The sequence below is a fragment of the Alligator sinensis genome, unplaced genomic scaffold (assembly GCF_000455745.1).
Source record: "Alligator sinensis unplaced genomic scaffold, ASM45574v1 scaffold49_1, whole genome shotgun sequence".
Lineage (NCBI taxonomy): Eukaryota > Metazoa > Chordata > Crocodylia > Alligatoridae > Alligator > Alligator sinensis.
In genome coordinates this window covers 552209-576729 of record NW_005841970.1, presented here as the reverse complement: position 1 = coordinate 576729, position 24521 = coordinate 552209, and the positions used below count along the sequence as shown (strand labels likewise).

Sequence of the window (24521 nt, the reverse complement as noted above, 5' to 3'; positions counted from 1 at the left end):
AGAGAAAATGTTGAGGGAAAACTCATATGGATAGAGGAAGAGATTGGAACCACCATGCATCTTGCTACCTTTGGATCAGAATGTGAAATCAAATTCTTTACCTTTGACTCCCACAAAAAATAACCTGCTATGATTTGTCAATGAGACAGTCTTAGTTGTCCAGTAATGGGCAGGCATTAAATGTGATACAAATCATAGCAGTGAGAATAAGTTGAATAAGGTTATCTCTTTCTCCTAGATATATTTGCATTTAATGGGAGGACTGCAGTTTTTTATTGTTACATTGAATAACAAAACCAAAAGTAATTTGCCAGTTTTTAGTCATGGAGAAACATATATCATAAAACAGGAACATTAATTCATGTTTGTTTGTTTTGGTTTGGTTTTCTTTTTCACTTTATCGGAGAGATAAAAGATGCAGCACACAAAATCTAAATATGGAGCAGAACCTAGCCAATGAATGATTTTTTTTTCCCCTGCTGTGTAATGCTTGCATGCAATTTTAAAATAGGAGTATATTGATTTAAAAATAAAAACTATCAACTTCATGATTTTTTGTGAATTTTCATTGGTGGCTTGTTTAAAGACTTGCAGACTTCCATGCAGAACTTCATAAAATTTATATAAACTTGTTGTTGTAGAAATATTTAGACATTTAGTGGCTCAGAGTCCTTCAGAAATTCTCCTCATTTGAAAAAAAAATTTTTTGGTGTAATCTGGATCATACATTTCTAAAATTATAATTAACTTAAAATGTTTAATTTGATTAAAACATTTTATAACAATTCTTTTTGTTGAATAAACAAGCACGTCGGCTAATCTGATTTAATTAAACTCTTCATGCATGCAGAGTTGGGCTAGGGAATTTGCTTTGCTTGAACTCAGTCTGTAACCCTTAAAAAAGTTTAATTAACTTTTTGCCAATGTCAGTGTTTCTATTAGGCTCATAAGGTTATATGAGCTCCCTCTGGTGGCTCATTTGCATTAAACTTCTTTGCTTGCCTTTTATTTAAATAGCTGTGTAACCAAGTAAACAAGATTGTCAACACTCATGTAGAAGTCTGAGATCAAATCCTTGTAGACTTGTGTTTTAAATGAAAACCATTATTAATTCTCTTTCAATATTATATGGGTGCATATCAATTCATTTGCCCACTTGACAGAGCTACAGAAAAGAATGTTATACCCCACTTGCATGGTGTACTTATGAACAGTCAAGTCAGGAGATTTTGTGTGTTTGTTTTGGCTCAGCAGCACCAAAAAATATAAAAAGGAAATTGCTGATCCTTCTCCCTCCTACTATTCAGAATGTAGCGGACAATGCTTTTTAATCTCAGACCCACTGTAATTTATGGTATAATTTAAGGTACATACTCTGTCCCATGAAGATGTAGGAGTGAGGCTGCAAAGGAAAAAAACCCAACATTGTTCAGCCTGAACTGAGCTGAACTCAAAACAGTAAATGTTTTTGTCATCAGTAGGATGCCCAGTTATCAAGATGGTTTTGGTGCAAAATACTGACAAATTTGGAAGTACAACAGTGTAGGTTAGGAAAAGCATAACCCCGTGAATATATGGTGCCTGTTTTTTCACTTACTGACTTGAACCATGGGCAAGTATTACATTTGCGCTGAGAAATAGGCCCTTTTTCTGCACAAAAAGTTAGTGTATGGGCATGAAATGAGTTTTAATGGAACAAAACTTGCTGTTACCCTCCAAAAAATATTAGTTCTTCTACGAGCAATTTCTCTGGAGTGAGTTTCTAGTGCTACCTTTAATATTTGTACACTTACCTCAGGGGCCATAGAAGCTCCAGTCTCCCACAGTCCTCTGCTGTCCCTCTGCCCTCCAAGGTAAAGGAAGGGAGGGAGAGCACTATCTCCCTGTGGCATGCTCATCCATGCTTTTTGCTGCCAGGCTAGCAGTGCCGGGATTGTTGAAACAGGGGCTCCAATTCCTGTCATGCGTGAACCCTCCCAGAGGTTCCGGTTCCTGCCTCCATGACCCGCTGCCCTAGGTGCCCCAGGACTGCTTTTCTCCACCTCTGCCCTCAACAGTCCTAGCAAGACTGTTCAAGCAGCAGTGCAGCTTCCCACCCTTTGAATAGCACTGGGGCTCCCTACGATGGTTTAAGCAGAGGAACCACTGTCCTCCTCATCCCTGCCCCTTTGCACAGTCCTGGGTCTCCAGGAGAGCAGTTCTCTTCACCTATGCCACCCTGAAGTGTGGTGGCAGGGGGCTGTCCTTGGCTGCTGCTGTTGCTTCTCAGTAGCAGCTAGCAGACTGCTGATAGCTTCCAGAGCAGCCAGGCTCCCTTCCCTTCCAAAATAACCTGGATTCCTGGGGACAGGGGGACCAAAAAGCAGCCTTTATAACCCTTTGGCCAGAAAGCTTGCAGCTGGGTAGTACTCCAGCCAGGGCCCTGGAATCCCTCTATTGCCCCCTTCTTGCCATGTTTTTTGTGGTGCTGGACATTTGACTGCCTGGCCATGCCCTCAGGCAGATGGCGTAGTTCTGTCTTTATCTATAGCTCTCACAGAAATTCATGGAAGTTGCACTCTGTATTTGATGGGAGAACTGAACTTCTAACGCTCTTGCGTGTTTGGATATCTTGTATTAGGGCTGTACGGAATTTCGACAGGTGTTTTGTTTCAAGCTTGAACCAGTGAAATCATGTATTTATTATCTATGGAAGCCAGTGAGACTCTCCTCTTCAAACCCCTTCCACTCTCCTCATCCCCACCCCCAGGGAAAGACAACAGTTCCATTTCCTAGGGTCATTTATTAATAGGATGTGAAGAATCAAGTGGCTCCCCTCAATGAGTGGAGAGAAAAGCAGAATACCTGGTTCCTAATATGGAGCCAGGAAGAGGTTTGCATCTATGACTTCCCTTGTAGTTCACTAAATAGATTGAGTTCTAGGAGACAGCTGAAGGAGGAGGAGGAAAGACTAGAGAATTGAAAATAGAAATTTCTGGGGATAAGGAGAATAAAGGAAAAAAGTTTAACAAAGAGGAGGGAAAAGATCACAGTGGTAGGAATGGTAGAGAAGTGATATTTGTGGAGAGAGGAAGGAGGTAACAGACCATGAAAATTTACTGTGATTGCAGTACCTTCACTAGGAAGGAGAAAAGAAGGAAGGAAAAAATAATAAGAACTAGACACCAGTAGTTAGTGGAGTTGAGAGAATTTGCAAAAACATTTTTTATGAATATTTATTTTAATATTTAATAAATTTCCTTGGCTCGTACTCAGCTAACTGACAGAAATGTTCAGAAAACCGACAAACTCTGAGCAAATATGAAAAAATATTATCTAAAATTAAAAATAACATTTGGAAGTATGAATATTCAGTGACAGAAGCCAGATTGTAAAATATAACTCCATTTAATTACGTCACGATACTTATCTGCTCTCTGTCAAATCAAAACCAGGCAATACAACTTGTATTTTAAAAAGCAGCCATATCACAAATTACACCTACAGACCTAGATCCCATGCTAATTGTTTAAATATAATTAGTAAGGACCACAAAAGTGATTCAGTGAATAGTACCTTCTTTCTTTCCAGGCTTTTATAACACTGTCCCTCACTCTCTGGTCTCAACACCTCTTCTAAGTTAACAGTGGGAACTGAAACAGGCTAATTTCTTCCCTGGAGGAAGTTAGGGAGTTTGGGAGATGTATATAACCCTGTAGACACACGTGTGCACAAGCGTGCGCATTCCCCACCACCCACACGTCCCTAACTCCAGGTGGAGGGAATACTTTATTTTATATATGTGTGTGTGTATGTATGCATGTGCATTTGTGTAATGTGCATGTTTATATTCGTGGAGGTGGGTATATGTATCTTATATATTAAGTTATATAAAGATATATGTATTATCTATATAACATTTCCCCTCCATCACTTTAACTTTCCTCTTTCCTTTTACTCTTTTCCTTTTTAATTCTGGCCTCGTAACTTTCTCTTCCTCTTCCCTTTGCTGCTTGTTTTTTAGTTGCAGCTGTAGGAAAGCTAAGATGATGATTTTTTGTTTTTTGCACTTAAGTCTGGCAGTGAGATTTGCAGTCACTGTCATCCTTTACAAACCATTAAAGAACAAAAAAAAAAAAATATCTGAACAGTTCTTTCAATACCCCATCTGCATTCTGCTCATTAGTCCTTAGTCTCAACTCTTTGTTTTCTTGAAACCACTGCCTTCCTATCTCCAGTCTTATCCTGAACAACCAAATCTACCTTAGATTATGACTATATTTTCCCCATGTGCACATGCCTGCATGTTTTAGTTCTGCAGTTTGCATTAACTTTCTCAATTTTGAGATAAATTCTATATGAAGCCTCATCCATTCATATAGCTCTTCCAAAGCATTTCAGAAAAAAAGGTATTTTTCAACTGTCATATGCAATTGGACACTAAACCTCGTTTACATACAACCAAACAAAATCGGGTACAGAATTTCATACAGTGTCATGTTATTAAAGACAAACCAACCTCGTATTTATCTGACACAACAAGACATACCTCAGGTCAGATTTAAGATGGAGAATGTTGGTTGTTCAGAGTGAAGGCGAAGATATGTGAACTGTGACTGACAGAAGAGAGGCAGAAGAACTTGGGAAGGAGATATTATGTATGGGGCACATTCTTTCTGTTACCTTATATAAGAAATACCTAGTTCGTGAATAGAGTGGGCACTACCACAGTGCACATAATAGTATTCATGGGTGAATAACATCTACCAGTCTTTCCTCAGAGTTAAGCAGTTTATTTATGAGGATTAACTACATTTAGAAATGTAAAAAACCCGTGTATCACAAACTACAACTCTGAAGCTGCGCGTTGAAACAAACTCAGGACAAGTACTGCAATTTCTTTCTAATGCCTTCACTACCTCTCCCTACTTGGAGAACATGGTACAGGAGGTGCTGAACACATCATTTAAATTTAAATTGTATTTATTACAAAGATCTATAAAGGATTTGAATTGGGACACAGTTCAAACAAGAGCAAATTTAATGTTGCCATTAAATTGTATGTATCCATCATAATTTAGAAGAGAAAATTTAACAGTAGACTTAATATTCTCAATCTAAGTGGTGTTAAATATTTTCATCTTGCTGCTTTTAAAATCAGGGTGAGGGTAGGCAGACAGTCAGTTTGACACTTACTTCTTACATTTGATATAATTTTGGCTCTGTTTTATCATTTACATGCCTGTCGCATCACAATCAAGTTGCATCTAGGTAAATGTCAGATATATTGTGTTTTCCTGCTTTTTTTGCTTTTTTTTTTTAACTTTTACAAAGAGTTCAGCTTTCTGTGCAGATTAACAGAACTGGAATGTGTAAACTTGCTGTTGGTGTACAAATGTCTTTCAGATAGTCAGATTTCATAATTTATTGACATGATATTCATTCTCAGGAGGGCACTGGACTTGCAAGCTTTTCAAAACCTTTCCAAGCACAGTTTTTGATTTATATATAGATCTTGGCCTTAGGGGTGGACAGGGGTGGCAGAATGCAGGAGGACATGCATTTCAATAGAATCTAGGTCCATCTGTGGAAAGGTATTCAGCACTAAAAAATACATTTCTAATAACCTGAGGAAGCACACTTTGTGCCCTAAAGCTTGTCTAACATTTTTCCCAGATATACAGTTAGTCCAATAAAATATATCACCAAACCCCCCCTTATTTCTAGAACTTGTTTGAGCCTGCACTCTGCTGTAATATTTGAATGTTAAATGTGGTGGTATTTGTGAACTGAGACGCATCGTTTTGCAGAAGGGCAGAGCACATAGTAGGGCAAACCCCAGCATAGCTGGGCCCACCAGGGAATTGAAACTCTAAGAAAAGAAGTGACATTTCCAACCTTACCTTGCATTAAACTCCTTGCACCCATGCCATAGTAATGTAATAGGTATAGCACAAGAACCCCAACCTAACTTGGAGGTCTTTATACTTTCCTTTTGGGAGAAATTTTGGCCAAGCCAATTACATTAGTCCAGAATTAAAAAAAACAAACAAACAAAACAACAAAAACTAAAACACGTTATGCTCAGTATTATACTCGGGGACGGTAGAGAGGGAAGGAGTAGAAATCATGAGGTAGGTTTTAAAAGATTGTGCTTTTGCAGAGATTTGTTATGTTAGATAATATATCTATAAAGTGTGGGCATTTTGGGAAAATTACAGGATGGCCCCTACCTCCTTTGATATTGTTTTAGTGAAGTTCTAATGAAAGATTTACCAGTGACTTCATAACAGGATTCTCAGGCTGACTTGAAGGATATGGTGTGCCTCTGAAGTTTGTTTATGTCGTTGCTGAAAATTACATCAAGGAACTTTTTTCCTTCATTGGTTCACTCTTTTCCTTGTCACAGGAAACACCTTCTTTGAAGATAGAATATTGAACTCTGTGGTGGTAAGCCTTTGGGTAGTCATGGCTAATATATGATGCAGCACCTCTTTGCTGAGGTTCTTCCTCCATGTCTTATGTTCCCATATTACTAACTTTGCTTTTGGCCTGCTACCTTCAAGGGGACTTGAAGAGCAAATGGTTGTAGATGTGCAGTATATGGGCACAGACCTTACAAGTGACAAATACATTATTCTTTTCTGTAATTGCATTGATTTTCTTTTCAGTCTGGTTGAAGAGGAACAGGAAGAATTGTAAATAGACTAGTATTGCTGACACTGAACTGATGTAACATACAGTACATTATGAATGAGCAGCATAGAAAAAAATGTCCATATACATTCATCCTAGTTAACTCCCCTTTTGGGTCCATTATTTCAGCCAAATCCAGTCAGAAATTCCATACACCTTTCCAATAGAGGGAGCAGTACAGATGTTCAGCCTATACCCTCCCTCTTATTTCAGCCCCTGCCCACTTCCTACACTGGGAGCCCCAGAGTAAGGAGGAGGTGGGGAGTGGCTTGGGGCTGCTCCACCCCTCCCTTCCTACACAACAGTGGTGCAGCAACAGCTTCCCCCCATGCTTTTTCCAGATGGGGTGTCCCTGGTCTCAGGAAGGCAGGGAGCCTTTGCCCGAGCTCTACTCCTCCTGATCCCCAGAAGGAGTTAAACCAGGAGAAAGTGCGTAGGCATTCAGTCTCCTGGGAGAAACTCTTACAGGAGTGATTTAACTGTGGTTGTCCCCAGGTAACTTATTTTTTCCCCAGAGCAGCCATTTTTGCGCTGGGAGGAGGAGCTTGAACATCTACACGCTTTCTACTGAGAGAACTGTGATTTTTTTTTTCCCATTAGAAACTGAACATCTGTTCTAGTCTCTCTTGCTTTGTGTCTCCCTCTCTTGTGCTGTCTCACAGTGACTTTTTGGCTTAGCAGTACAAGTAGGCAGAACTGCCATCATGCTGATGACCTGTATACACCCCCTTAGTTCTTCTCAACTGCCTGGAGCTAAGACGGAGCACTGTGCTGATCTACATTTCAGGCCTACTCATTATCTGAAGCAGTAGGATCCCTTCTTTACTAAAAGCAATGCTTTCATTTTATATTTAAATTTTCCCCAAATTTAAGATCTAAGTACAGGCAGGTTTTTGAGGAGAGAGGCAAGGCAAGGCAAGGTTGTTGATGTCTCTGATTCTATTCAATTTCACCCTTTTTTCCTAAGTTTTCTCCACTGCCCCATGTGGCCATGTTGAGCCCTCAAATGCATCTGGGATCAGATCCTGTATTCCTCTCTCTGGTCTTTTGTTTTTCTTGAACAGGGAACTTCTCAAATGGCATATCTGAATTATCCCAGTTTCAGACATTGCCTCTCTTGTGAGGGATTTATTCCAGCATGTGGCATTCATTGCAGTTGTTTGGGAAAATCTCCCATCTCCTATAGATTTAATGCTGGATGCTCCTTCAAGGCAAGAAGTAGGAAGGACAGAGATGGAGTGGATGTTTTCTTTTTCCCTCAATACATTACTTCTGCAATACAGATTAATAAACTACTAGCATGGTAGTCCTCAAGGCCCACTCAAGTTCTTGTCAAATGTTTAATTCACTGAGTTACACTTAAATAAGCAGGTCTCTCTTCTTGTTTTCTTCCCCGAACTGCATAGCTCCTGAGCTAAGTCTTTGCTGTGTATATTTGATGCTAAGCAAGTTTGGGAGTATTACTTGCATAGGACTTTTACAAGAACAGAACAGCAGGGCAAAGCATGGGTCAAGACCGTGTCTGGAGGCAACCTGGGAGTTGGTCCTTCAGGAGAGACTCTCTAGTTTCTGGCCAGAGCATCTCTGTGGTGCTCCTGCTATCCCCAGCGCTGTCAAGGGTAAGTTAGGGACATGGGGGGGGGGGGCGGTTATGGGTGTGGGTGGGCATGAGTGGGTCTGAGGAGTATCAGGGGAATGTCAGGGAGGGAGGGAGTTAGGGACATGGGGTGGGGAGGTTTATGGGTGTGGGTGGGTGTGAAGAGTGGCTGGAGGATGTTAGGGGGGAATGTCAAGGGTGAAAGAGGCTGTAGTATGTGGATGGGTTCATGGAGGGGCTTGAGTGGGGGCTGTCACACACCTGCCCGCCCCTGCATCACCAGCAGCAGTAGGCAGCATGGCTGTGGCTCTGCTGCAGGCACAGCCACTGGTGATGCGGCACTGTATGACCTGGGCTCCGTACATGCTGAGCTGACCAAGCCCGGCCCACTAGTGCACAGCCTTGGATGGGCTGGGCCAGGTCCACTCAGCATATATAGAGCCCAGGTCCCTGCTGGGGGGGGGGAGGAAATGGCCCTGCCCAGTGGTTGGGCGGGGGGAGGGCTGTGGCCCTCCACAGGGAAGCTGGGGCCCTGCATGGGGGGCAGTCCATGTGCTCTGTGGGGGACTACACCTTGTGGGGGCCAGGGGACCCACCCCTCCTGAGCAGCCCCCTACCAGGTCTCCCCCTGCCCACAGCTCCCTGCAATTGCCCCACACACCCACCCACCTTCCCCCATCCCCCTACCAGATATCAAGTCATGTGTGAGGAAAACCAAAAGCACACATCAACACACATAGATTTTTAGAATTAATTTTATTATGATGATACAGACACTGGTAGGCTTCCAAATTACTTTAACATTGTAAATATATCAATAAAGCATTGCCCAGCTGATCTCTCTCTCTCTCTCTCTTTCTCTCTCTCTTTCTTTCACATGTATATGTGCATAGTGGTCTTTTGTTCTAATTGTGGAAGAACATGGATTTGGGGGTATTTAAAAAAATGGATTTGGGATGCTGCTGCAGCAGTCTAGCTGACACAAGGGGCTAGTGTCCCCAGATACCAATTGGCCAGGCCCCAAAGCTCCTGAGAGCGAGTAGCCCTCAGCTGCTTGCTAGGGAAGCTTTTTATACTGCTGGGACAGCGGAGCCAGGCAGGGTTATTTTGCCCCAAGTGGTACAATTTGCTCCACAACAAAGTGCATGTCCAGGCATGTACGCTGAGGCAAAAAGCCCCAACAACTTATTTAAGTACGCTGGCAAAAAGCCTCAGCTCAAATTTGTACCAATTCTATTTGAACTGCTGCAAGCACATGTGCCTGCATGTGTGGATGCGCCCTTTGAGACTAACTGGTTCAGAGAGGCATAAGCTTTTGTAAGTGACAGTGTATTTTATCATACATTATCAGATGGACTTGCAGAAAGCAGGGTTTTTTAATTAAATGGGTTTTAAATACAAAGGATAATGGGATGTGGCACAGCTGAGAAAGGTAAGGATGGTAGGGCAGTTAATGCCAACTGTGTCCCCTCATCATCACAGCCCACATCATCACTGGACCAAACAACATGGATTATAACATCCAGGGTTCATTCACCTGCTTCTGTCTACATTGGACAGATGAGGTGATCCCTATGTGAAAGAATAAATGGACACCAATCTGACATCAATTTCAGACCCACACAAAAGCCCATGGCATGGCAGAACTCTTTAAGCTTCCTGAGCATTCTGTCTCTGACCTCAAAATAGCTGTCTTTAAACAACCAAACCTTAAAAGACAACTTGAACACAAAATCATAGAACAAGAAATCATCCACGGGTGTGGATATGGATGTATTAAATATGGTCTCAAGAGAGATTACGGATTCTACTACCGTTACCCGTGCTAACCTTTATAATCCCTGTGTCCTTCAATGACTTTACTAACTTGCTTATTCCTATTGAGCTATTCAACCCACCCTTGCCCCTCTCAGCAGTGTCACCTCTTTCTATCCTTTGTATTTAAATTCCCATCTGTTTAGAGCCACTGCTTTCTGGCACGCCCATTCATAGCATCTGAGGAAATAGGCTGTCAGATATGAAAACTCTCTGAACCAGTTACTCTCAGTTACCACCATTGGGAGCTGTGGTTCTAGCATACTTTGTCAATATTGCTAAGGCAAGTGTCTCCAGTTAAAGGCTCAGGGAGTGAGCATATTCACAAGTGGGAATGCATGCATGGTTCTTCTATCTCAAAGAACTCCACTTACTGGTAAGTGACTGACTTGCTTAGATTGTGACACCTACAGATATCAAAACTCAGAGGTAAATGCACACGCCAGTTTTTATGATAGTCATTGACATTAACAAATCTCATGTTGTGAAAGTCTTATAGAAAAGCAGCATTTAGATAGATGTATAAAACAGTAAAGAAAAAATTGAGGACAGTTTTGCTATTTTTGCAGGTAGATATAGGGCATTTATGGAACAACTACAGATTCCCTCAAACAGGATCGATATATCTACTATAGTTTTGGCAGCATGCTTTCCATTCAAGCCACAGGAAATAACATCTAGGTTACATTCATACTAGTCTTTCAGAAATGCTCTGCCAAGTTATCATGCAAGTTTAGATATGATAGTTAATGAAGGGATGTGATGATGCTGAGCCTGAACACAATTCTCTAAACTTGTGAAGTTCCTTTAAAATGCTGCAGAATACAGAATTTGGGGGAAATGAAACTTGGTTCCCCAACTTAGGACCAGAGGCTGCAAAACTGCACCACAGTCTGTTCAAGTGTGACACAGTGTGCTTTGCCCCCATTGCCGTTGTTTCCTTTTCGGTAAATTATGCAGATGACCTGTTCAGCAAATAAGTTTTATTTTACTTATTACTACTATAGGGCATCTTTACACGTGATCTGGGGTGCGGGTAGGGAAGCATTTTAATTAGGACATGTCTTGGGAGTTGCTCTAATTAAAACTCCTGCAGTGGCTCATGGATTTAGCATACTGTGCTTCAAAATGGCAGCGGGTATGCTTTAGCTCATTTGACAAGCTTTAGTCAAAGTGCTTCCACCACCATTTTGAGACGCAAGGATGCTGAATATACGTGACAACAAGGCTGCTGGAGCATTCTAATTAGATTAATTGAGTCTGTTCCTTTGCATTCTAATTAGCCAGGCATCAGGCATGTGTATACATGCCCATAGCTTCCTAAATCCCAGAATCTATGGATTACATGCAAATGTGTCTTGTATAAATAAGGTAATAAAGCAGAACCTAAAAATAGCCTGCCAGGATGGAAGTAGTTGTAATGTTTCCTTTCAAATAGTTTTTTAAATCACTTTTAAGGGGCTGTTTCAGAGGTTGTAAAAAGACAAATGCTTCTACAAACGTATGTATATTACTTGTATAAGGATATGTATAATCCCATGATTGGAGAATTCATAGTGGGCACAGGGACATCAATTATATTTACACTAAGTCATAGGTATTGTCCGTGAACTTGGTCCTGGAAGTCATCTTCCAAGACTCAATGTGTGGAAAAGCCAATCAGAGTCTGATATTGAGTAGTGCTGGTTTTAACCCCAGATAAAATTACATTTCAGGAGACGCATCTACACAAGACATGTACTGTGGATTAGGCTAATTAGCTCTGCAGTAAATGCCTCATGTCTACATGTGCAGTGCCATTACGCAGGTGTGAACTAATCCACTTTGCAGCAGGATAGTACTGTAGTACTTTTTTACTCCGCAGAACTGCACATGTAGACACTGATGCAGCTAGTTTGGGCATGTGCATGCTTCATTGTGGGGGCTGCCTGCTGGCAAGCCCTGCACTGGAGCATCCTTGTACCATAGCCAGCCACTCCATAGCACATTGAGTGGGCAGGAGAAGCCCCAGGATGGCAGGCTGACCCCCCAGGGCCTCTGCCAGCCAGGGCTTCTCTGAGTCAGCTCAACATGCTGTAGTCCTGGGTGCATATTCAAACAGCATGCCTGGGAGCAATAAACTCCAGTTCAATAAGAAATGGAGTTTATTGCTTTGCATTAATTGCACATGTAGGTGTGCCCAGGGAATCACGAAGTCTGACTCCTAACTATTTTTTTCTAAATCTTATTAAATACTTTGGGACATTTCTGGTTAAAATTCATCATAAATACAAATCAGTTTTATTATTTTCTTTCCAGGAAGCGTTTAGGTAGGTTACTGTTGCTCAGAGGCTGTAAAGTGTTTTTAGTAATAACTATTTAATTTGCTAAAATAAAGCATTTTCAAAAGCTGAATAAATGCAGGGCATAGTAAAAAAAAAGCAACATTGCAGGAAAGCACTTGGATTTTGTATACATGGGTTCTAAATCCCACTATGCCACCAACTTACTATATGACCATGGACATGTCACTTAGTTTCCTCACTTTTCCTGTATACACAAAGATGGATAATACTACCACTTACCTTCTTTACTATGGCATGAGAAGCCTTAATGTTTGGAAATTGTTCTGAGAATTCTTCATGAAAAGCATTATATATAATTTTAAAAAATACAAATACTATATTTTCTTAAGTGATTATGATACAGAACAACTATGAAATGTAACTTGGTTTAAAAGACAAAGAATTGTAAATAGACATCCTTTTATTAATGAAACAACTATCAAAATGATAAAGCACCCTATCCTAAAACCTGTACTTTTCAGGTGAGGAGGAATTGCAGTGAGATAACTAATCCATCTATAGAATCAGCTGCCTCCAGCTGTTTACAGATGTTCATCTCTACTGGAAGAAACTTCTTTCAATAGAAAAATAGCCTAGGGGATGGAAGAAAGTCTGTATAGTTCATCTTATGGCTGCAGAGCTTCACAGGCCAGCTTTCCAGCCAGAGGACACTAGAGGTCTACTCTCTGGGCCACCCCTGCTCTGAGGTATACCCCCTTATTGATAGCCTGCCCCCTCCTGTGTCTGGGAAGTGAGTGGCAGTTAGCAGCTGCAGAAAAGCAGCAGATGCCACAGATAGCCAAGGAGGGTCCCAGACCCAGAGGAACGTCCCCCTTCCATCCCACTAATTAGTTGATTGGCAGAGGAGGTGCATTTTCCCATGAAGAATCCTCCTGGTTCTCTGCTGCAGGAGAATATCCCTGCTCCTTGCACTCTGACCCAGAGCCATTTAATTGTTGTTGCCTGGATATTTTTCTTTTGAATCAGCCATTTTTGCTCTGAGAGAAGAAGCCTGAACATCTACACTTTTAGTTTCTACTGCAAGAACAGCAATTCTCTTGGCAGAAACAAAACATCTGTATCTGGCCTGAGTTATAACCTAAATAGGTTTTCTCAAAGTGGAAAAAATTAGTTAAGCTTACAAAGAGCTATTTGTCACATCCTTTGAACTCTTTATTATGGTTAACTAAAAGAGACATAGCTGGGATTAAATACATTACTGGTTAACCTAGAAAACTCTTGACTAGAATCTCAATATATTCTGTAAAAAGAGGATTTAGTGGCATGGTACAACAAGCAGTCAACTTTTTTTCTGTATAAAATTAGATATAGGTACCAGTCTTCGGCACATTGTTGTTTCAGTTCACTCGCACAAACCATGTGTTTCTGCCAATGCTTTAAGAATAAATGACTATCAAAACAAGAGGAGTCTGATTCAGGGCTTCCTAATTGAATAGCTATTCAGATTGGGAATATAGTTTGTCTAGAGATTTAGAAGTTTAGATAGGCTAATAAAGATTTTGTTACCCTTACATCAAGGTGCAATTTAATCAGAAAAAAAATAACCTAAAAAATATGGCATGGTTTTTAACCTGTTTTGGAATGCTATTAAAATGTGCAGTCCATTTATGGATTAGAAGTGTTGTCATAAACCAATTCTAGTTATGTATTCCACAAATCCTGGAATAAAACCCCAGCATGTTCAAAGTTCTTAAAAATCCTCCTTTGATGTTGCATATGGTTGGTTTTAGTTTTTGAAACTGATTTTAAAATGTCAAATAGGTGAAATTAGGTGTAAATAAAAATGGAAAGTACCATAAAGAAACAAAAATTAAAGAAAATACATGACTGTATATAGTCTTTCTTTTGTACTTAGTGAAAATCTCTCTCCCAGTTACACTATACAACATGTATATCATTTGTGCAGCATCCACAGAGAGTCTGTAGTGGCTATACATGCTTTCTAATGAGCCTGCTTTGTCTACACATTTAGTCCAGTTATACTATAGTGTTGCTCAGTTGAAATCATTGGTGTAAATTCGAAGTAATGTAGCAGTGAACTAGGTCCAAACTTTTATTTCTCTTCATTCTCTTGCATGTTTATATTAATTCAATAAAGTGGCTCATAAGAAAGAAAGAAGAAGCCTATCAAGAGTGTTTAGAATGTCTATTTACAAAAATATAAAGAGTGAAATAATGCATATATATCAGGTAAAAGGAATAAAGTAGGAGGTTATGTTTAAAGACTTGGGGTGCAGCCTGCTTACGTGTTATTTAATATACGGTTAGCATATTGGTGCTTCTTTAGATTAGATTTTTTTTCCATGTAGCTATCACTGTATTTTCTAAGCACTGCTTAGGCTCAGATTTGATCTGATTTAGTCTGTTTCCCTTCCTTATACATTCAGAAGTAAAATTGATTCTTTTTATTTAAAAATAAGTATATTCAAGAAAACATACTTAATTAGAAATGTTTAAGAATATTTTTCTTTTCCATACCCCCCTTTTTTTGGCACCTGGGGAATTCTTCTATTGTTTTGTAGTTTGAGGCAGGGAGAAGAATAGTTCCCTGGGTCTTGTATCATGCACCTGACAGAAGGAGAAACTGTTGGATGGGTTCAGCAAATGGTATTCCAGAATGGATGTGTTCACTCTAAACTATCATGCGTGCTGTGCTCTGTGCCTTTGTCTTATCCTGCTGGGCTTGCTTCTGGTGCTGTCTTAGAAAAAGAGAAGTAGAGGAAGGGGTTAACTTTTTACTATCAGCCACAGAAAGGCACATTTGCAATTGCTCCCCGTCTTGTCTTCCTTTTTATACCTCATTCGCTCACCGCTACTCTTCACTTCAAGGCAGATCCTTTGACCTAAGCAGATTATTGTAGACGCATGAAGGACACAGCAAGCAATCCATGCTTTTAAAGGAGGAGATTTTGGCTCCAAAATAGGACACTAAGCCTTTCAGCCTTATGCTTATTTACTTAGTCAGCACGATGCAGTGTCTCTGGGTGCTTAGTGGCCTCTTGCGGAATCGGGGAAACAAAAGCAGAAGTGGCAGCCGCTGCAAATGTGGGAGTCTGTGCTATTAAAGGGAAGCAGTTGCTAATGAGGGCCTGTGAGACCCAGGTTTCCTTGGTTTCCATGACATTTATTAGGTAACATAGAAATTGAATTGTCTCCCACAATGCTCCTGGGGGGGGAAGGAAAGGGGGTGCTCCAGTCACAAAGCAGAGTAGTTATGCCTCGTCTCTATAAGAATGCAAAACTCTTTGGATTATGTCGTGCTTTTTTCTTTGATGTGGTTTTTGTTTTACTTTTCTGATGGAAGACCCTGGCATGTGCTGGTCAGTGTCTCAAATAATATTTTCCCCTTTTTATTTAGAGCTGAGCTTGGCAAAGCAAGGATATGAACAATTATACAGGTGGGCTACTCAGGGGGAGTGAAGATATAAGGCATCCAATCAGGTATTGGCAACCTGCAGCACTGTAAAAATGCCCCTCCAACAGATTTCTGTAGTCCCAGCGCGGGAGACTGCCAGCAATGGGAGAAGTTCAATGGGCAGAAACAAAGAGAAGAGCAAGGAAGTCGAGGTAAGAAGAAGGTTTGATTTGATACAATAGAACAGCTCAACAGGATGTACTGTGTAGACCAGCAGTACACATAGTCACCGCATGCTTTAGCACACTGAAACAGCATCTCTTATGATAGCCAATAATACTATCCTAACCTGTATTTTGGAATTATGGAAAAATATGAATGCATAGGCATTATCATTTAAAGAAGACATTGCAGCACCAGTGGGGTTATTATTTTTTTCTTTTCTTTTCTTTTCTTTCTTTCTTTCTTTTTTTTTTTAAACATACTTGTGGCAAAACCTGTCTCTATTGCATGGGTGAAACTCCCATTTATTTCAGTAGGGTCAGGATTTCACCTTTCATTTAAGGGTTGTTTTTTTTTTTACATATATAGCCAAGTAACACTTGCAGACAGTGGATATTGTTCTTTGCGCACTTTAAGGTGCCAAGGACATATTTTAACTTCTTGTTCATAGCTTTGGACAAAAAGGAATAGTTAGAAAGATTCCTTCTTTTAAGGAAAAAAATAATCCTGTTAAAGTCTACCTTGCTAAAATGCATGCTTTTGTAAGTGAAGGCAAAAGCTCTATCGCCTGCAGAGTGGTCTGCATTTTCATTTAAAATGCATCACTTTGTTTTGTTGTTCATCCATTGTTCCCTGTCTTTCATGAAAAAAAATCATTAAAAAGCAACAGATGTTATTTCATCAATATGGCATTATTTAATTATTTAAGAACTAATTCTAGGCTTGTTGTATACTAAGAGGTGCACACAAAATATAAAAATCTACAACATTTTCTGTAAGTTTTTAAGAGCGTTTTGTGGGGGGTGAGGCAGAGTCTAATATAACAGTCCTATCAGTATAGGTTAGATGGACACCTCAGAAACAGTTTGAAATGGTATAAAAATACTCTTATAGATACAGCCACCTTCATCCCTTCAGCAATTTTAGTCTGGTATATATACCCAATTACCCTTTTAACAAATATATATTTGTATTCTGGGGAAAAAATGAGAATGTTGTAAGGCTTATCTGTTTCATAAAGTGATAAAATATACTGCATCTCTTTTAAAGAGAAGTGGTTTTTACAGCCCCTTTCTCTTTCATAGTTAAATGACCTAGTTTTCAAGAAATCAACAAATGATTGATGTTTCTAAGGTTCTTGCAGAGTGGTGGAAATATTAGTAGATTTATTGAGTGATTTTGGTTGAGACTGTCTTTAAATCTGGCATTTGACTTCTGACAAATGCAGCAGTCATTATTTTTGTTTTTTCATCTGAGAACATCCGTGGGCAGCGTCCTTTCCTAAGAGAGAAATAGTTTTTGTTTTATTTCAAATGCACTCTGTTAGCAATTTTGACCCGACTAGATCATGCTTTGGGTTTTATGCAATTAAAGTCTTTAATTGCTTTATTGAGTGTGGGAAAGGTTCAAGAAAAAAATGTTCAAATTAAGACTTCAAGCATGAACAGTTGAAATGTAAGATACTACCTGGTTTACACATTGCTTTCTGTAATTTTGATTTAAATTTACCTTTTGACAAAGTGATACATTTGACTTCCACAGAAAGTTAATTAGAATTAGTAAAACACTGTGCTGCCCTTTGGGAGGGGAGGGTGGGACATGCCTCAGTTTCTTTACTTGAAGTTTGTGTGTGTGTGTGTTTGTTTCTGTTTTTGGTAAATTTGGGTTTTTGGTTTTTGGGGATTTTTTTGTATTGTCCTTGTGTTGTGCCAAATCATTTTGGAAAGACTTTGGTACCTTTTTAATACAAGCTGTTTTTGCTGTTTTTTTCAGTGAGGCACCTAGTTGTGGGGCAAATTAGTCTGGAGAATAAATTAGGTTAATAAAAGTTCAGTTCAGTTTTTCTCTTAATAAGGAGAAGGGGTTGTTTCAGTGTACTGGTTAAAATGTGCATGCAAAACTGCCCTCAGTGGGACATTGTCTGATCTGTTCAAGGATGTTTTCAAATTTCCTTCCCATGGCTGCAGTTTACACAGGGAAGAGCCCCTTAATACTGCAAATGGATGCTGAAGGCTCTTCTGTAAATTAAGTGGCAGGGACTTGCCTTTACAAGGCAGAGAGTCCTGAATGAAGCAATGTGAACCGTTCACATAAAACTTTGAACATATCTGAAATGTCTAATAGGTCATTTTTGCATATTAGACCAGGTTTATTGGCATTGTGCTATATATAGTAGGCTTATGTCTGTGTGAACCCAACCAATCCTTTATGGTCACAGTTGTCTCTTGGTTCTTTTCCTCTTTTATCCAGGATATCTCATTTTTTTTCAACTTATATCTTATTTCTGTCTTTAACTGATAGAGCTAGTTACCATAATTGCCTACTAGGTTTACGGGATACTTCTCTGTGTCTGAACAGTTTATCCTTGTTTTTTGCCAGCAGCAGGATTTTTTTCTGCTTCCCCCCCCCCCACCCTTTTTGGTAGGGAGGGGGGCTGGTGAGTTGAGAGAGAGGGGGAAGTAACTTCTGAGAACTGCTTTCTTCCAAAAATTAGGAAGACTTCCTAGGTCAGTAGAAGAGGAATCCTAAAGCAGTAGGCCAGGATATTTTCCTTCATTTCCTAACTGAATAAGGTTTGAAATTGCTCCATAATCTATAAATAGCATGCTAGGGGGAAAGTGTGTCATTTAACAGGTGGTTGCTAGGAAACTCTCTCATGAGTTCCCAAACTATTGGCGTTAAAGATTATGAAGGAAACTTTCAGTCCCTGTCTATTTGCATACCCGGCTGTAGTAAGCACAGGAGCGTTCTGTACTACCTGTGCATTGCTGGATGAAGAGCCGTTATTTACTGGTTAATAGAAGAAACTAGTAGGGAGAGTTAAAAATCCTACTGCTTTGTTACTCTGCTGCTGGCTTTGTTTTTTGTTTTCAATATCTCATGAAATCAGTGAGGACTCTGCACTTTTAAAATGGATGATTGATAGATACTGGCATTTTTTCCTGTTCAAAGCTACTGTAAAATGCATGGCTGCTTAGAGTCCACAAATATATGGATGCTTTAGAAACGTGGGCAAGACATTTCCCTATATAAGGTTATATTACAAAATGGCCTCCTTGATTGCAATATGCAGGTCCTTTGTAGGTATTGCTGAAGTGTGGATTCAGTTTGTCCCTGCAAACTTTTTATCACATGTTAAGTGTTTTCTGTCTGACTTGTCTCATCATATTGTAAGCTGTGGTCAACAGTAGGTTCTGCAATGGATTTAACAATGCAGAACCAGGTCTGTTCTCAGTGTACATTATTCAGTTCAGGCAGAAGTTCACTTGTGTTATCCTATCCTGATCCAAAGGCTTCTGGGTGCTGGTACCCAAGTGGGCTGTTCATGGCCAAGACCACTACCTATGGTATACAGTGCATGAAAAAAAAATAGTATTATGGGAAGCAGATTTGCAGTGAGAAATTCAGGACAGCGTCAAGTACAAAGATCTTAGTTGAGCAAGTGTAATTTTCTGTGTGTGTATGTATGTGTATATATATATATATATATATATATATATTTAAAGGAAGAAACAACAGCAACTAACACAAACTCTTACAGTTATGGCAAATTTGTAGGTACAGCATTTCATCTACAAACTAAGGAAAACCCCCACAAAATTAGGAAATCACCACACCTCCCTCAGCCTATATTTTCAATAGTTTTCTTATTACAGAGTTTTGATTGCCTACACTGGACTGTTAAAATCAATAGAACCTATGAGTAAACAAGACTCTAAAGTAGATCTCCACTGCCTGGAGCACCCTAAAATTGACAAAATGTTTAAAAATCAGTGAATCTGAGGTCAGCAAATCAGATCTGATATCTTTGTGTAATCTTGCTGAATAATAGGTTTGAACATCCTTCCTCTGAGGTCAAATGCTGAAGAAGTGCCATTTGTGTATATATTAAATAATCTGTAGAAATAAAAGATTGTGCAATAATGCCTGCATTACCTTATTACACTAATGGATAACCTACATTGGTGGGATCCTAAAAGGGTCTCTATCTGCTGTCCTTTTCATTGGAATGAATGGATCTTGTAGGAGGGGGGAAAAAAAGAATGGTAGAGTAACACAGCTAAAGTAATCATGTAAGCTTATCAGACATAGTGGGCACATCTACATGAGATGTTTACTGTGCAGTTAATTAATCAACTGCACAGTAAATGTCACAGCGTCTGCATGTGCACCCCTATTAGGGTGCGCAAAACTAATAAACTCTGCATACAAGTGAATACAAGTACTACCCTGCTGCAGAGCTTTTTTGTGCACAGCAACATGTGTAGACACTGCCCTGACTGACTGGGGCACAGGGTGCTTCAATGCGGGGTTAGCCAACAAACAGCCCCTTCCTCCCCCCACTGAAGCACCCTTGTGCCTCGGTGAGCTGGTCCACAGCATGTAGAGCCCAGTCTGAGCAGCTCTGGGCTGGCAGGCTGACCCCCTGGGTCATTAATCACATGTGTAGACCTGCCCAATGAGTAGAAACAGACATTACTTGATGTAACATTTGTGCTGCCAATCTGAGGCAAAACAGTAGCATGGCAAAAGTAGTAGTACATTCTGCACTTTCTGGGTTGGCAGATGTCTATTAGCTCTGTGATGAGAGAATGTGGGCAGTCCGCACTCTGCAGCCCCTCTGGGCAGGTGTCCTGAATGCTTGAGGGCCCCTCAAGTCCCTGGAGCACCTGTCCATTTTTCCCCACTTACAGTGAGGCACCCTAGGAAAAGCTGGGCTCTCTCTCTATAAATGGGAAAGTTGGGATTTCCCACCAATGGAGACCCACCTTGGAATTCCAGGGGCATGTCTCCATATGTAGGGAAAGCCTGTGAGCATCCCAGCATGGAGGCACGGTACCCAGGGAATCCCTGGTGCCCCATGCTTTCATGCTGGGACTTGTTTACTCAGGCCTACTGGAATGTCTGGGGACCAGTCTAGGTAAACAGGGAATCTTGGGGTTACCTCACTTATTTGGAGGTGAATCTGGGTAAAGTGGATCCTCAGAAATCCCAGTGTATGGGTAAGCAAGGAAACTCTGACTTTCTGCACCTACCCAGACCTTCTCCAGGGACAAGCCTGGATAAGCAGGAAAACCCATACTTTCCTCCCTTACCCAGATGGGTCACCAGAAAACCTAGATACATCTGAGTAAACATGGAAAGTGGGGCCCCTCAAGCCATGAAAACACATGGCCTCTTGTCCCAAACTATCAACAGGCAGGACAAGGGGCAACATGTTTCTCCCAGTGAAGCAAATCAGCTGTGCCATGATGCATCCTTGCATACATGATCTGCTTCATTCAGCAATGTCTATTTTGAGTCAGTAAGTAATACCTACCTAGAATTTGTAGAGCTGGTAAGCTACTGTTGCTACTATGGGGAAAGAAAAAAAATGAAAAAATCTAAGTGTCCCGTTGTCTGGATTATTATCAGTTGTGTGTTTTTTTTTAAAAGGCTAAAGATGAATAGCATAAGCCTACTGAAAAAATAGCAGTGATTGCCAAACTAGTTTTTTTGACTGGATGGAAATATTTTGTTCATATTCAGAAAAAAAATGCAACTCAACTGTTACTGTATTTTCTGCTGTATAAGATACATTATTTTCTGAAGAAGGAGATACAAATTAATAGGAGTGTGTAAAGTGGGTCGTATTCAATTTGGATTTGGATTTAGCCCAGTTCAGGGGACAGTGATTCGATTAGTTGATTTGGATGACTCACTGTCTCAATTTCAGTTCAGCTGAATCCAAATCTGAAGATTCGATTCTGATTTGGAGAATCAGCGATTTGGCCATAAACACAGCTTTATAAGTTTTTTCTCCATACTTTGAGGTACCAGGCACGGCTTGTGAATGCTGAGATGGTGGGGTGGATGAAGCATCTGACAGGAGTGCACAGGGGGTGGGGGCGTGTATGCTTGGAGGTGGACCCCCTGTCTCAGCCATCAGCCACGGGAGAACCCTGGGTGTTCCCCCAGACCCAGGAGGCACCAGTCACAGGGGGGGTGCAGACCCTGCACACACTCCACTGAGGACACAGAAGTGGACCGGAAGTGTTTCTGCTCCACTTCCAGGGCCCCCGCTGAGTGCACTGGGGACCCCTCCCCTCCATGCTCCTGTGGGGCACTCCATCCGCCCCACCATCTCAACATTTACGAGCTGCCTGGTACCTTCAGGTATGTAGAAAAAGCATATAGAGCTGTGTCTATGTCCAAATCATCAAATCTCTCTTAATTGAATCGGAGGGTTTCGATTCGATTTGGAGAGATTAATGGGTCTCCTGATTCGATTTTGATTCAGAGATTCAGCTGCCAAATTGGGCCAAATCTCTGTTGAATCAAATTAGTGACAAGCTTCACACAGCCCTACAAATTAAGGTATATTACATACATTGAAAAATCATTGAAATTGTTGTAATTAAAGTTGACCACATTTTAATTAAGTTTTTGTTTCCACATTTTATTCTTTTTGAGAATACATCTTTTACACTGTAAAATACTATTTGAAAAAAGGTCTGAATACCCTAATGTTAGAAACTATATTTATATATACTGTAGGAGACTGAAAGATATCAGTCTGTAATTCTTGTGATTGTATACTTCAAGCTAAATTGCAATTTAAATCATGCCACTGTTCATTTGAAATGACTTTAAAAATATAATATTTTAGGCTTCACCATTCAGTCTGGTGATGAATAAGCAAAAGAATCCATAGAATGGTACAGCATCTGTCATTAAACAGTCTAATATTTACTAACAGGTACTTTACTAGATCTTGGGAATTTTCATAGTTCGTTCATTTTTTTTTTTATTTGAGAGGAAAATATTATTGGTAGCTTGCTGACTTTATTGGTAGCTATTTACTTTATACTTATGACTATTATACATCAATATTTTATGTAGAGTGTGCTGTCCTGGCAGAGATATGGGATAAATACTTATCCTCTGTGTGTGTCAGGGGGAGGGGGGGATGAAAGAAGAATTTACTCTGTCTCCCAACCAGTTGGACAACAAACTATGAAACAGTGTGCTCCTCTGCAACTGTGATTACACACCGTGTTGATTGACTTTCCGTTTGTTTAAGCATCATAGGTCCTCCATACCCTAGCCTCAGAATTGGACAGAATTTGGCCCAGCCTGGGCCAGAGAATTTTGCGTATTTTTCGTCTGAATATATTATGCTAGTTTATAGCTTTATAGTCTAGCTCTGTATTTTAAAATAGAATACATTCTGATGAGTTTGAATTACTGAAATGTTTTACATTAGCTTAATGTAAAGAAGATGTATTTTTCGAACAGATCTCTTCCATTCAAGTGACAAATCAGGCTGAACTCTAATCATGATTTCCAATGCCAAAATAGACTATCTGCTATTTGCCTTAATGCTTATAACTAGCTTAAATATTTATATGTTTTGTGAAAAGATGCTGGTATTTTAATGTTCTTCGTAGGAAATTGGATTTCTTTTATACGAGTTCCATCTCAGCAAACAAAAAGGAATATTTCTTTAAAAGGATATAATGTTCAAAAGAAGCAATAATAAACTTGACCATCATTACCTGCACACTAAAAAGAGAGACATGGTCAAGCACATCTGCACAGATATACTTCTCCCTGACATTTATGGATGCCATTTCATTTATATTTGATACCTAAAAGCTGCCAAACTATTTAAAAAATGAAAACAAACACAGGATTGGAAAATATTATGCAGATAAATATTGAGAGGGGGGAAATGTTTTATTTTAAATATCAGCTTCTCTTTTGGCACTAACCACATTTTAATGTATTTTTGCAATGATAATGCTTAGTGCTATACTTATTAACATAATTAAACATTTAAACTTTCTGATGATTATCAAAGAGGGACATCAGAGTAATTGCTGACATACTTGAATCAAGTTATTGAAAACTGGAGGCTATTATGTAGGTAGTAATAAAAAATACTGGATAATATCTAAATAATCCAGTTCTTCCTCTTTTGGCTTGCCTAGTTGTTGATGATTATGTCATCTAACACAGAGGGTGCCAACCTGAGGCATGGTTGCCACATGGCATGGACAGCTTCTGTGTGGCACGTGGTAGATTAGGGATGGGATGGGGTGGGCAGCATGGTGCCAGATATAGCAGGGAACAGAAAGCAGAGCATCAGGTTAGACAATGAGCACAGGGCAGGAAGCAGAAAGAGAAGCAGCTTGGTTAGGGAGAAAAAACTGAGCAGTCAGCTGCGTAAGGGGAACTCCAGGGAGTGGCATTGGGAGAGAGTTAGGGTCTAATCTGTGACATTCTTGCCAAAAAGGCTGGCCCACACTGGAATACACTATATTTGGGGATTGGGATGGGGTTAGGGTTAGACTGTCCATACTGCTTCCCTCAGAAAAAAACTCTAGAACAGTGGTTTTCACCTTGTGGTCTGTGGACCCCTGGAGTCCACAGCCTATGTCTAAGATTCATAGATTCATAGATGTTAGGGTCGGAAGGGACCTCAATAGATCATCGAGTCCGACCCCCTGCATCGGCAGGAAAGGGTGCT

At 40.1% G+C, this 24521-nt stretch overlaps 1 protein-coding gene across 3 annotated transcripts in view; it reads left to right on the top strand.

Moving 5' to 3' along the window:
- The window catches only part of MARCH1 (membrane associated ring-CH-type finger 1), a 494748-nt gene that overhangs the window by 210503 nt on the left and 259724 nt on the right, over positions 1 to 24521 (top strand). The window contains exons 5-6 of one of the 3 annotated variants that reach the window (XM_025200549.1): positions 15791 to 15830; positions 15916 to 15999. In XM_025200549.1, coding sequence (XP_025056334.1) covers positions 15815 to 15830; positions 15916 to 15999 — 100 coding nt within the window. In that variant the 5' untranslated portion in view covers positions 15791 to 15814. Of the gene's footprint in view, positions 1 to 8211; positions 8295 to 15411; positions 15564 to 15790; positions 16000 to 24521 lie in introns of those variants that run through there. The other 2 variants (XM_006020828.3, XM_025200550.1) reach the window with 2 other exon arrangements.